General features: G+C 41.1%; 1 protein-coding gene across 3 annotated transcripts in view; it reads left to right on the top strand.

Annotated features, from left to right (window-relative positions):
* The window catches only part of LOC134354755 (protein YIPF1-like), a 34,542-nt gene that overhangs the window by 4,076 nt on the left and 17,855 nt on the right, over positions 1-12,611 (top strand). For all 3 annotated transcript variants that reach the window (XM_063063963.1, XM_063063964.1, XM_063063965.1), the window contains exons 6-9: positions 2,194-2,310; positions 4,670-4,836; positions 7,677-7,859; positions 9,080-9,201. In XM_063063963.1, the coding sequence (XP_062920033.1) occupies positions 2,194-2,310; positions 4,670-4,836; positions 7,677-7,859; positions 9,080-9,193 (581 nt within the window). In that variant the 3' untranslated portion in view covers positions 9,194-9,201. The remainder of the gene's footprint in view (positions 1-2,193; positions 2,311-4,669; positions 4,837-7,676; positions 7,860-9,079; positions 9,202-12,611) is intronic.

Below are 12,611 nucleotides of genomic sequence, written 5' to 3' on the forward strand. Positions count from 1 at the left end.
AGAGATGCAGAGGTGGCAGAAGAACTGTATGGGTATTTTGCACCAGTCTTCACAGTGGAAGATGTCTGCAGTATACCGGACATTCAAGAATGTCAGGGAAGTGAAGTTTGTGCAGTGAAAATTATGACTGAGAAGGTGCTCAGGAAGCTTAATGGTCTGAGGGTGGATAAATCTCCTGGTCCTGATGGAATGCACCCTCGGGTTCTGAAGGAAGTAGCTGGAGAGATTGTGGAGACATCAGCGATAATCTTTCAAGAATTGATATATTCTGGCATTGTACCAGGTGACTGGAAAATTGCAAATGTTATTCTGCTATTTAAGAAGGGTGGGAGGCAGGAAAAAGGGAACTATAGACATGTTAGCCTGATGTTAGTGGCTGGGAAGTTGTTGGAATTGATTGTTAGGGATGAGATTACGGAGTACCTGGAAGCACATGACAAGATAGGCTAAAGCCAGCATGGTTTCCTGAAAGGAAAATCCTGCCTGACAAACCTACTGGAATTCTTTGAGGAAATTACAAGCAGGGTAGACAAAGAAGATGCAGTAGAAGTAGTGTACTTGGATTTTCAGAAAGCCCTTGACAAGGTGCCGCACATGAGGCTGCTTAGCGAGATAAGAGCCCATGAAATTACAGGGAAGTTACTAGTGTGGGTGGAGCATTGGCTGATTGGCAGAAAACAGAGAATACGAATAAAGGGATCCTATTCTAGCTGGTTGCCGGTTCCAAGTGGGGTTCTACAGTGGTCTGTGTTGGGACCGCTGCTTTTTAGGACGTATGTCAATGATTTGGACTATGGGATCAATGGATTTGTGGCTAATTTTGCCAATGATACAAAGACAGGTGGAGGAGTGGGTAGTGTTGAGGAAACAGAGCCTGCAGAGAGACTTAGATAGTTTAGGAGAATGGGCAAAGAAGTGGCAAATGAAATACAACGTTGGAAATTATATGGTCATGCACTTTGGTGGAAGAAATAAACGGGCAGACTATAATTTATATGGGGAGAGAATTCAAAATGCAGAGATACAAAGGGACTTCGGAGTCCTTGTGCAGGATACACTAAAGGTTAACCTCTAGGCTGAGTCAGTTGTGAAGAAGGCGAATGCAATGTTGGCATTCATTTCTAGAGGTGTAGAATATAAGAGCAGGGATGTGATTTTGAGGCTCTATAAGGCACTTGTGAGACCACACTTGGAGTTTTGGGCTCCTTATTTTAGAAAGGATATAGTGACATTGGAGAGGGTTCAGAGAAGATTCACAAGAATGATTCCAGAAATGAAAGTGTTACCATTTGAGGAACATCTGGCAGCTCTTGGGCTGTATTCACCTGGAGTTCAGGAGAATGAGGGGAAATCTCATAGAAACATTCCAAATGTTAAAAGGCCTAAACAGATTAGATATGGCAAACTTATTTCCGATGGTAGGAATTCTAGGATAAGAGGGCACGACTTCAGAATTGAAAGACATCCTTTTAGAACTGAGATGCGGAGAAATTACTTTAGTCAGTGGGTGGTATATCTGTGGAATTTGTTGCCACGAGTGGCTGTGGAGGCCAAGTCATCGGGTGCATTTAAGGCAGAGACAGATAGGTTCTTGATTAGCCAGGGCATCAAAGGGTATGGGGTGAAAGCAGGGGAGTGGGGATGACTGGAACAAATAGATCAGCCCATGATTGAATGGCAGAGCAGTCTCGATGGGCTGAATGGCCTACTTCTGTTCCTATATCTTATGGTCTACAGAACTGCTGCTCACTGGATGTTGTTTGATTTCTTTTGCACCACTCTCTGTAAACTCCAGAGACTGTTGTACATGAAAGTCCCAGACCATCATTTTCTGAGATTCCCAAACCACCCTGCCTGGCACCAACAATCATCTCACGGTCAAAATCATTTAAGTCACGTTTCTTCCCCATTCTAATGTTTGGTCAGAAGAAATGAACCTCTCAACTACATTTGCATGCATTTTTGCATTGAGTTGCAAGTTAATACCTTTAATATATATGATTGTAGAGAAGTTTTCTTTTGTAAAAAAAAATAGTGATTATCTTTGAGGAAATCTATAGTATTTCTAAAAATTCCAAAACTGAAATGAACATTTTTTCTATATTATGAAAATGAAGTCACAAATCTGTTACTGTTATTTGATACTTAGGAAAAACAAACAAATGCTTTATTTTAGAAATTTGTGTTTGTCAGGTCCCTTCTGGATCTGTGCCACTCTGGTGTTTGCAATTGCAATAAGTGGGAACTTTGCCAATTTCTTGACTCATCATGGCCAGCGTGGTTATCGTTACGTACCTGAGTTCCATAAAGGTAGGGAGGAAATACTTCATTATTATAGAAATATAATTTAATTAAAATGTTTTCTTTAGGTGGCTCAGCGATGTAACGAACACGCTATCCTACTTAAGAACAAGAAAACATTGATCACCATTTCACTCTGACATGAATGACCTCATCAGGCACATTGTGCACATTTTCCAGTATTGGTCTCACATGAAAAATGGTGCAGGTCAAGAAGCTATCTTTAAAATGCTGTCATTTGTAGATGGAATCTGATAATATTACAAAACTAATTTCATAATTATAGAATCTGCAATAACATAATAGATTTTAATTGCACTGTTGGTGATAATGGTATGTATTAAAGGGTTTAATGGGGATTTAAAAAATCTCCATTGGAAAGTGACTGTAACCAGACGGCATAAATGTAAAAGTTCCAAATGCAAATTGTTGTTTGAATATGGAATGCTGTTATCAGTGGAAACAAGATCCATACAGCCTTTTGCTGGGATGCAGATAATATCTGAAAATGAATTTTAAAAGGGCACAGGATATGTTCTGCAAACTAGATGTGCACTTGTTCATTGCCATCTTTCTGTGATGCAAAATTCTTGAACTACTTTGCAATAATGTGTTAAATAATCCGGTAGATTCTGTCTAATTGGGCCATTGGTTAATCAGGGCTGCTTATTTCGGACAACTCTTAAAAAAACAAATACTAATCGAGAAAGTAGCCAAGATTCCCTTCACTTATTTAGGACACCATGCTACTTAATTGGGACAGGAGACTGTTGCTGAATAGTTTCTCTTTAATTTCAGTCATGTGCACTTATATGTCCATTAGATACTACAATGTGCTTAAAGTGTTAGTTGCTTGTGCTTACGTTATGTTATCCATTTGGCTGACAGATGCCAATCCAAAAAGCAGAGATTTTTAATAATTTTGTTTTTTATTTTGACTTTTAAAAAATTCAGACCCTTGCCAAACAGGCAAGTTTGAAACAGGCTGCATAGTTTGTCACTGATACTTGGCAAGAAATAAGCAGTACGACAATTCAGAACTGTTTTGCTCACTGCAGTTTTGAGCACTCAGACTTGGAGATGCCAGAAATGGCCAGCCGTGAAAATGAAATGATTTCACTACTTCAGCAAGTTAGAAACAATGAAAAATTTGAAGGTATTGACAATCATCTTGAATGTTGTAATGAAAATGAAGATTTGGAGGATGCAATTGTCAAAATCGTTATATCAATGCACAAAGCTGAGAAAAAAGGAAATTATAATAAAGGTGACACATTGGAACTTGAGCTAGTGACTACACAGGATGCCAGGAAATTTATTGTTGAATTATGACACTACTTCATGCAGAAAGACAATGAAGACAGTCCATTATCTACACTAAATGTCTTTGGTGATTTTGTTCATTTACAGTCAATCAGAAGAACATGACAGAGCAATCTGGATAAATTCCTCTGTTAATAACTATTAGGAACTAATACACAGTTTTATAGTACCATTATTAGTAGATTTCTAATTTGTACTGCATTTCATCCAAATACATAATTTGTTAATCAGTTAAATGGTAGTTTTGTCTTTTATCTATTTCCATGAAACTTTGGTTAATTGGGGTAGCTGCTTAATTTGGCCAAATTGCACTGTTCCTGATCTGTCCCAGTTAATCGGCATCCACTGTATATAAGAAAATGCTTGTTTTCCCTGCCTGATTCTCTCCTTCTGCAGGTCCTTAAATTCTTCTCTCTATTGGAATTAAAATTCTTACGTTTTAAATAAGCAACATCCAATCACATTTTGCTTTTATTCAGGAAACTGAATTTTGCTTGCTGTGGCAGGTGGCTGTCTGGGGCTGCCCACCTTCCAACTTGTAGCACTGACAGTTTTGATTGAGGACACTGTCATTAGTTTTGCCTTCTGTCAAAGCTTGTGAGGGGTATTAAGAAGGTCAAGTACAGCAGTGAGGTCTAGATAGCAAACTGCCCTGAGGTTGCAAAGGGCCAGTAAGGTGGGCTGTCCACATTTGGCTCAGGTCAGAGCAGAAGTCTGAGGAAGATGGGCAACAAAATGTGGCCCAGTTTCTATTACAATATGTGATTCATAGATTGATAGAAATTGGGCTCCCATTCTTAATGTTTAATACATTATTGGCTGATTGTTGTACACTTAGTATTTAGTATTTATTTCTGATCATGTTGGGGACAGAAAGCTACAATTGCAATTCATAAGATATTCATATTCAGAATTTATAAATGGCATAGTACAGACACTGGTATTATTACAATTATTTCCTTTATAAATTCTCAATGCTTTTAGTTTTCAGTATAAAAATGTATTTATAGTAGCTACTGGAGCATAACTTTCTTTTTATTTGTAGTTTCTATAGCAGCTACAGCAATCTACACTTACGCCTGGCTTATTCCTCTTGGACTCTGGGGCTTTCTGATGTGGAGAAACAATAAAGTAGTGAACATTGTCTCGTACTCATTCTTGGAGATAGTGTGTGTATACGGATACTCACTATTTATTTACATCCCTACCGCAGTAAGTATGACCTTGATTTCGGTTAGGCTAAATTCATTGGGGTGGTGTGACAGATCTTAACTCCAGTACTAGCGCCAGAGGAATGTATGTGTAGAACAATACAACAGGAACTTAGGAGGAATACTATTTGTAAATAGTTCAAAGTAAGTTGATTATCAAAGAACATATATGTCACCTTGTACAACCCTGAGATTCATTTTCTTGCGGGCATACTAAATAAATCCATACTAGAATGATAACCATAATTGAATCAAAGAAAGACCGCGCCAACTTGGGTGTTCCGCCAGTGTACAAAAGGCAACAAACTGCAAATACAAAAATGAATAATTAATAATAATAAACAATAAATATCAAGAATGTGAGATGAGGAGTCCTTGAAAATGAGTCCATAGGTTATGTGAACATTTCAATGATGGGGGCAAGTGATGTCAAAAGTCAGCTTCTCAGTCTTGCTGATATTGATTGCGAGGTTGTTGTTATTTTCAGTCTCCCTCCTTTGTGCTGATTCATCATAACCTTTATTTGGCCAATAACAGTAGTGTTGTCAGCAAATTTGAATATGGCATTGGAGCTGTGCTTAGTCACACAGTCATATGTGTAAAGCGAGTAGAGCTGGGGGCAAATCATAGCCTTGTAGTGTACCTGTGCTGATGGAGATGGTGGAGGAGGTGTTGTTGCCGATCCAAACTGACTGAGGAAATCAAGGATCCAGTTGCACAAAGATGTATTGAGGCCAAGGTTATTGAAACTTATTGATTAATTTTGTGGGGATGGTGGTATTTTGATGCCAAGCTGTAGTTGATAAAGAGCATCCTGATGTATGCATTTTTGCTGTCTAAATGTTCCAGGGTTGAGTGAAAAGCAAATGAGATGGCATCTGCTGTGGCTTGTTTCTCCAGTAGGTAAATTGGAGTGGATCTAAGTCATTTCTGAGGCAGGAGTTGCTATGTTTCATCACTAACCTCTCAAAACACTTAATCACTGTGAATGTAAGTGCTACTGGATGATAAGTCATTGAGGCAGGTTACTATTTGCTTAGGCAATGTTTAAGTAAAGTCTGCCTGAAACAGATGGGTACCTCAGACTACGGAAGGGAGGGGTTGAAGTGAACACTCCATCCAGCCCAGGTCTTTAGTACTCAGCCAGGAACCCCGTCTAGGCTGGATACTTTCCATGGGTTCACCCTCCTGAAGGCAGCTCACACATCAGCCTCAGAAATGGGAGTCACAGGATTATCCGGGGCTGTGGGAGTTCACGATGGTTCGTCCATGTTTTGACAGTCAAAGCGAGCATAGAAGGCATTGAGCTCACCTGGAAACGAAGCCCTGTTGTCACCAATGTCGTTTGACTTGACTTTGTAAGAAGTGATAGTATTCAAACCCTGCCACATCTGTCAAGTATCCTTCAATGATTCAAGTTTTGTCCAGAATTGCCACTTTGCCTGTGAGATGGCTTTCTGGAGATCGTACCTAGACCTCTTTAACTTTCTTGGTCACCAGACTTGAATGCCTCTGATCTGGCCCTCAGCAGGTTTCAAATCTCATGGTTCATCCAGGGCTTCTGATTGGAGAAGACTCGGAACGATTTTGTGGGTACTCAAAAAAAGTGTAAAGTAGTATGGATTGTTAACTTTATAGTATTTGGGTCTGTTTGAAGATGGTACTGACTTCTCTGAAAGGTGAAGGAAATGCAGGTGGAAAATTTGGAAAGGTATTAAGAGTTGTTGCTGGGATTAGGTGTTCCTGGGGACACTTCGCCAGCCAACTACTTTAGTGGCTTGGACTTGGCCACAGTTCAGGAAGCCGACTGATATCAGGATATCTGATCCTGCTGAGGTTTTTTTTAAGGAATAGCTTGTAGATGATTCAAAGATCACAGAGGCATGTTCATCTTAGTTTGTAGTGTTTGGCCATGCTATTTGTAAACATTGTAAGAGAGGATCAAAGCGAAACTGCTCATTATTTTAATACAAGCTGCAGACAAAATAACAAAGATGTGCTGAGGTGAGGAGCAGGACAAAATACAGAATGTATTGCAAGGCTGGTACCAACAGTGCAAAGGTAATAATGACTGAGGATTCTTTCTGAAAATCTACAGTAAGAGCCTCTTGTGTATCATCACATTTCAGAAAAATTCAGTAATGTAGCTATGCACTTTTCAGAACCACATTTATGAAAACGAAAACCAATTTCCCCCGGGATCAATAAAGTATGACTATCACTATGACTATGAAAACAATGTTTCTAAGAGTACTGTGTGATCATGCTTTTTTCCTGAGATGAGATGCAACTCTGGAATTTTGAGGCACTGCTTTATTATACTTGTGTTAATGAACCATCCTTCGTATCTGATGTTCTTAGAATCATACAACTATCAGCGCAAAAACAGGCCTTTTACCACCCCCCCCACCCCCGTCTGAGAGAACCATGAAGCAGCCATTTATACTAATCTTACACTAAACTCATTTCCTTCTCCACACATTCCCACCACTTCTCCCACATATGAATTAAATAATCCAATGCCTAAAGCAAAGTTGAATTGCTGAGGTAAATTAGATCTCGTGTATCCAAAATTGGTCTCTTGCAACTCAACAAAATTTTTGTAGCAGTGCTTGCTCAGCAGTTGCCTGATTTAATGGAGACCGACCGCTCTGACTAGTAGTGGAAGCTCAAAGCGGGTAGTTTTTCTTTAAACCATTCACTTGCCAGCTCCAGCTATCCTTCGCCCACTAAGATTCAAGCTCAAACTTCCACTGAGTTTCTTTTCCTATGCTTTGTATTAACACAGACAGCATAGATCTTGTAGAAGCATGTAATGCTTTTTCCCTTGCTGTGTTGCAGATGCTGTGGATTATTCCAAGTGAGATAGTACGTTGGCTGACAATAGTATTAGCCATGTGCCTTTCAGGCACCGTGCTAGTGATGACCTTCTGGCCAGCTGTCCGGGATGATAACCGGAGAATTGCCATAACAACTATTGTAGTTATTCTGATCCTTCATGCCCTGCTTGCCGTTGGCTGTAAGGTACATATGGATTTGTAATTCTGATGATGTGTCACAAACCTGAAATGTTAACTTCCTCTTTTCACAGATGCTGCCTGACACGTTAAGTTTTACAGATTTTTAAAAACTTTATAATTTACTTGCTTCATGGAACCAATAATTACTGTATATTGACATTCTAATTAATTACAAAAGCATTCTGCTTTGTCAATTTTTTCACTAAATTGTGCATTGGGAAAGAATTAAAATCAGGATGATTTTTGTCTTGTATTTATTTTCCTTGATCTCCATAAATCCACTGAGCAAATTCCATCAGCCTCTTTTCAATAGTTCCATTTAATATCAGAGAATGCACACAATGTACAACCTGAAATTTCCACGAGAAAAGAAGAGTGCCCCAAAGAATGAGTGACAATAAAAACATTAGAACCCCAAAGCCCCCCTGCTTCCCTCCCATGCGCAAGCAGCAGCAAAGCAATCACCCTCTCCCTTCCCCACCCCATTTACTTCAGTAAAAAAATATCAGCACCCTTCACCCACCAGGCAAATAATTGCAAAGCCCCCAAGAAAGACCATGATCTGCAGTACCACAAAGACTAGTCTTTCACCTGGCAATTTGACATACCACAGACACATGCCCTCTCCCCTCCCCCTCCCCGTTGAGTTCAAAGAAGTTGCTGTCAAGTGCCATCATATATTCCAACAGTTTTATTTTCCTAATGAACATAAAACAGATTTAGAAAGACAAAATTGATTCCAATATTGAGCAGTCAGTAACTGAGGTGAAACTGAGTGTAGCATACAGCTTAGAAGGATTTACAAATTCTCTTTCAAAAAATGGAATGTGTTCCATTTTATATTAATGTAAGTAAATATGTTTTTATTTGTTGGGCTCCAAATTCGAATGGCCTGTATCTTTTTATCTGAAACTATCCTTATTTTCCAAAGCATGTTGGAAACCTTGTTGAAACAATTTTTTTAAAATTCTATTGGTAATGGATTTCTTGTATTGTTCAAGCTTTCACTGTTTTTATTATATGTTTTCTGATTTTACAAGTTATTTTTCTTCGGTTTTTTTTGCACAGTGAATGCAGTTTTTAATTAACCACCATCTGAAGCCAAGTTTCTTTTCTTTTGCCTTAAGGGTCATATGCACACATCTGGTGTACATTTTCTTGGGAAAATTTACTTTAAAATACCATTGGTCTTGATATTAAAGTGTTTTTATTGCTATTCCCCAGGCCTATTTCTTTGATCCACCAGAAAAAGTCAAGCATTCTCTTGTCACGACAACAATTACTCCAACTCGTAACGGAACTTTGGTGACAAAGCCCCAAGTTACGAAGGCTTCATAACTTGTCAGGTGAGCATTTCCATGAGCTGGGTATGAAGGGCAAATAGGAGAAACAAAGTTCTTAATCCCAGTTTAGACTTTGATTGTCTTAGTTTTAACTTAATGGGTTTTACATTAGATTCGAAAAACTAGTTAGCGTATTGTCATAAATGAGAGATTCGACAGATGCTGGAAATCCAAAGCAACACATACAGATTGCCATAGGAGCTCAGCAGATCAGGTAGCAGTATTGTCAGTTAATCATATGAAACAGCCTCTGACTCATGCAGAATAGGAAGTCTCAGGATTAGGTCCAATCTGTGAAAATTTATCTGAATCTCATGGTTACATTTCAAATGGTCTTGAATGAATACAATCGTCTAATAGTTAAATTACTTGATTAGCACTCAGGGCTCTGAGCCATTGATCCAGAGACTGAATCCTCTCCACCATAGCAGATGGGGAACTTAAACTCAAACGCAAGCACGAGGAAATCAGCAGATGCTGGAATTTCAAGCAACAAACATCAAAGTTGCTGGTGAACGCAGCAGGCCAGGCAGCATCTCTAGGAAGAGGTACAGACGACGTTTCGGGCCGAGACCCTTCGTCAGACTAACTGAAGGAAGAGCTAGTAAGAGATATGAAAGTGGAAGGGGGAGGGGGAGATCCAAAATGATAGGAGAAGACAGGATGGGGAGGGATGGAGCCAAGAGCTGGACAGGTGATTGGCGAAAGGGATATGAGAGGATCATGGGACAGGAGGCCTAGGGAGAAAGAAAGGGGGAGCGGGGAAGCCCAGAGGATGGGCAAGGGGTATAGTGAGAGGGACAGAGGGAGAAAAAGGAGAGAGAGAAAAAGAATGTGTGTGTGTATATAAATAAATAAGTAATGGATGGGGTGCGAGGGGGAGGTGGGGATTAGCAGAAGTTTGAGAAGTCAATGTTCATGCCATCAGGTTGGAGGCTACCCAGACGGAATATAAGGTGTTGTTCCTGCAACCTGAGTGTGGCTTCATCTTTACAGTAGAGGAGGCCATGGATTGACTTATTTCTTACTAGCTCTTCTTTCAGTTAGTCCTGACAAAGGGTCTCGGCCTGAAACGTCAACTGTACCTCTTCCTAGAGATGCTGCCTGGCCTGCTGCGTTCACCAGCAACTTTGATGTGTGTAACTTAAACTCAAATACAGCTTCTGAGGCATTGGTGCCAAGGTGTGTGAATTCAAATCAACTTCTCTAAACATGGCCCTGAGCCATGCATTCACTTTTCAGATCTTGTTGATCCAATGCCATTTGCACATTGTGCAGGTAGTACTCCAGGGATTGTTATCCTCTGTGATTCTGTTTCTTGAACCTAGAACCTGGCTGTTCATGCTCCCTCAGTAGAACCTCCTTCCTAGTTCTACTTAAGATCTGCTAAGGCTATTGGGAAGAGTTTAAACTAGAATTGCTGGGGGGTGGGAACCGAACTGAAGAGATGGAGAAAGGGGCAGCTGGCTCACAAATAGAGAAAGCTTGTAGGGACTGTGAGAAGGAGGATAGGCAGATGATAGAGAAGGGATGCGCTCAGACTGATGGTTTGAGATGTGTCTATTTTAATGCAAGTATCATGAACAAAGCTGATGAGCTCAGAGCGTGGATCAGTACGCGAAGCTATGATGTTGTGGCCATTACAGAGACTTGGATGGCTCAGGGGTAGGAATGGCTACTTAGAGTGCCAGACTTTCGATGTTTCAGGAAGGACAGGGAGGGAGGCAAAAGAGGTGGGGCGTAGCACTGTTGATCAGAGATAGTGTCACAGCTGTAGAAAAGGAGGAAGTCATGGAGGGAATTGTCTACTGAGTCTCTGTGGGTGGAAATTAGAAACAGGAAGGGGTCAGTAACTCTACTGGGTGTTTTTTATAGACCACCCAATAGTAACAGGGACATCGAGGAGCAGATAGGGAGACAGATTCTGGAACGGTGTCGTAACAACAGGGTTGTCGTGATGGGAGATCTTAATTTCCTCAATATTGATTGGCATGTCTCTAGAACAAAGGGCTTTGATGGGGTGGAGTTTATTGTTATTGTTATCATCAATGAAGACCTCGACACTCAACCCGGCACGGACGGAAAGTGTGCCCGGGAGCGGCCTGACTGGATTCGAACTCAGGAACCTTCGCTCCGGAGTCTGGCGCTGATGTCACTGTGTCACCAGCTGAGATACGATGGTGCCGAGACTAGCGCTTGATTTGGATTTAAGTGAGGGAGAGTTGCGCAGCGTCAGCCTCACTCTCTCTTCCCAGTTCCCATCTGGATCCAGTGGCAAGACAAGAGTCGAGATGGCTGGAGATGGGATTAGGCGCAGTGGATGACCAGGACGTCTTCTGTGTCTTGTGCTCCACGCGTTCCACGACACTTGCAGAGACAGCTTTCTTGACCATTGGACCTTCCATTGGTCTCGTCCGCTCAGTCCGCCAGAGTCTGTCTTCACATGCTGGGATAGACAACTCCCTATCTCACCGAGGGTTTGAGACCCATTGGCTACCCCCACCTGGTTTAGCCGGCTTGTCGAAGCCATTGCCCAGGGTGTGGCCACTGTCACATGCAAACAGCTTCGGGGAGCCACAGGTGAGAGCTGAGTTCCAGGTGGGGACCAAAGGTGGACAAACTGCCCTGAAAAGGATGTGGCATGATCACCCACCAGAGGTGCTACCCCTCCCTGACACCCCATACACTCTTAGTTTGTTAGGTGTGTTCAGGAAGGTCTCCTGACACAGTATGTAGATAAGCCTACAAGAGGAGAGGCTGTACTTGATCTGGTATTGGGAAATGAACCTGGTCAGGTGTCAGATCTCTCAGTGGGAGAGCATTTTGGAGCTAGTGATCACAATTCTATCTCCTTTACCATAGCGTTGGAGAGGGATAGGAACAGATAAGTTAGGAAAGCGTTTAATTGGAGTAAGGGGAGATATAAAGCTATCAGGCAGGAACTTCGAAGCATAAATTGGGAACAGATGTACTCAGGGAAATGTACGGCAGAAATGTGGCAAATGTTGTTATTTGCATGGCGTTCTGTGCGGGTACGATCCAATGAGACAGGGATGACAGGGTTCAGAAACTGTAGTGTACAAAGGCAGTTGAAAATCTAGTTAAGAAGAAAAGTTTACAAAAGATTCAAAAAAGTAGGTAATGATAGAGATCTAGAAAATTATAAGGCTAGCAGGAAGGTGTTTAAGAATGAAATTAGGAGAGCCAGAAGGGGCCATGAGAAGTCCTTGGTGAGCAGGGTGAAGGAATACCCCAAGACATTCTATAAGTATGTGAAGAGCAAGAGGATAAGACATGAGAGAATAGGACCAATCAGTGTGACAGTGGAAAAGGAAGGAGGAGGTAGTGGAGGTACTTAATGAATACCTTGCTTCAGTATTCACTATGGAAAAGGACGTTGGCGATTGTAGGGA

The sequence above is a fragment of the Mobula hypostoma genome, chromosome 12 (genome assembly GCF_963921235.1).
Source record: "Mobula hypostoma chromosome 12, sMobHyp1.1, whole genome shotgun sequence".
In the NCBI taxonomy this organism is placed as follows: Eukaryota; Metazoa; Chordata; class Chondrichthyes; order Myliobatiformes; family Myliobatidae; genus Mobula; species Mobula hypostoma.